We start from the raw sequence: 1,214 nt of genomic DNA on the forward strand, positions 1-1,214 counted from the left end.
CAACGATAGTTACCCCAAGAACATTCTCATCATTCCGGACGACACAGAAAGAGTTGTTTGGATCGATTTTGATGTTGGCATCACTTATCCTGGCAATACATACATTGGAGACAGGGAACGTGGCTGGATTAAGGAGGAAACTGAGTGCGTCAAAGGCTTTGGAGCGAAGCTTGTGAGTTCCCGGAGCGGCCGACGACTAATTTTCCTGCCTATCCGTGCGGCTAACATGCTTCACAGGCAGATGATCAAAAGAAGGGCCTCCGCCCAAATACAAAGTACTACTAGCAACGCAATCTCTGGCAGAAATTCTATAGCTCTTGTTGAGCCCGAGACTGTTTATCAAAGCCGCCAGTCATCATCTGCCGCCCCCAACATCCCAAGAAACCACAGTCCCAGAAGAATAGTTAAGCGTCCCTGTCCTCTCGCTTCCCATAATATAGACTGTGCCACCAGCAGGTTGCCATTCCCATCCAGCCTTTTAATCGGTACCAACTCAGTGTCAGTCAAGACGAAGCCGTAACGCGCGTTGTGCTGTTTCATGTAAAAGTTGACCTGAGACAGAACCTGCTTATATTCCCTGCGATCTTCTGCAGATAACGCCGTTGCCCAGTGTGACGCCCATTTCCATGACACTTTCAGGTCGCCCGGGCAGCGATTCGGGGAGGAGTTTGAGTGTGCTATCTGCTTGAAAAAATGCTATGTCTGGTCGGAAGTTGTCTATGATCTGCGCTGCATCACCTATGTCAATTGTGATAGGAGTAAGTTTGCAGATTTGCAAGTTGAGGTGCAAGATGCTGGAAACTAGCTCGCAGCGCTCGACGCAACCGACTTTGGATGTAGGTGGTGAAACGGACGGCAAACATCGGCTCGGTGTTGATAGATTGTGGAGGTGAGTTTGGCATTGGTTCGCCCGCAATCTGTGCTGACTGAAGCAAGTTCCCGTAGCGCTGCATAACATGGGCGTAGGTGAATTCGGACCAGTCGCCAACATTGTTGATGTCTCTCCAGGAATAATTGCCATTGGTGGTGTTGGGCGTTTTGTTGGTTTCTTCGGTAGTGAGGCCCGGTGGTGCTACCCTTAGATAGTCTAGGACAGTCTGAGCATTGGCCATGGTGTTTACTAGTTTTGGATCAAAGGCGAAGTTACTACTACTATAAACGATCATATCACTTCCTTATAAGCCCAAACCAAGTTGTCACTCAGCGCGCAAAAC

At 49.0% G+C, this 1,214-nt stretch overlaps 1 protein-coding gene across 1 annotated transcript; it reads right to left on the minus strand.

Annotated features, from left to right (window-relative positions):
* Positions 1-568: 568 nt before the first annotated feature.
* On the minus strand, positions 569-1,112 carry HCAG_09322 (predicted protein; the record flags this gene model as incomplete). The annotated part of the gene is made up of 2 exons (XM_001535710.1): positions 569-738; positions 830-1,112. 2 exons carry the CDS (start codon positions 1,110-1,112, stop codon positions 569-571), a joined length of 453 nt encoding a protein of 150 aa, XP_001535760.1.
* Positions 1,113-1,214: the final 102 nt, after the last annotated feature.

The sequence above is a fragment of the Histoplasma capsulatum genome, genomic scaffold, assembly GCF_000149585.1.
Source record: "Histoplasma capsulatum NAm1 scaffold_226 genomic scaffold, whole genome shotgun sequence".
NCBI classification, from domain to species: Eukaryota; Fungi; Ascomycota; class Eurotiomycetes; order Onygenales; family Ajellomycetaceae; genus Histoplasma; species Histoplasma mississippiense.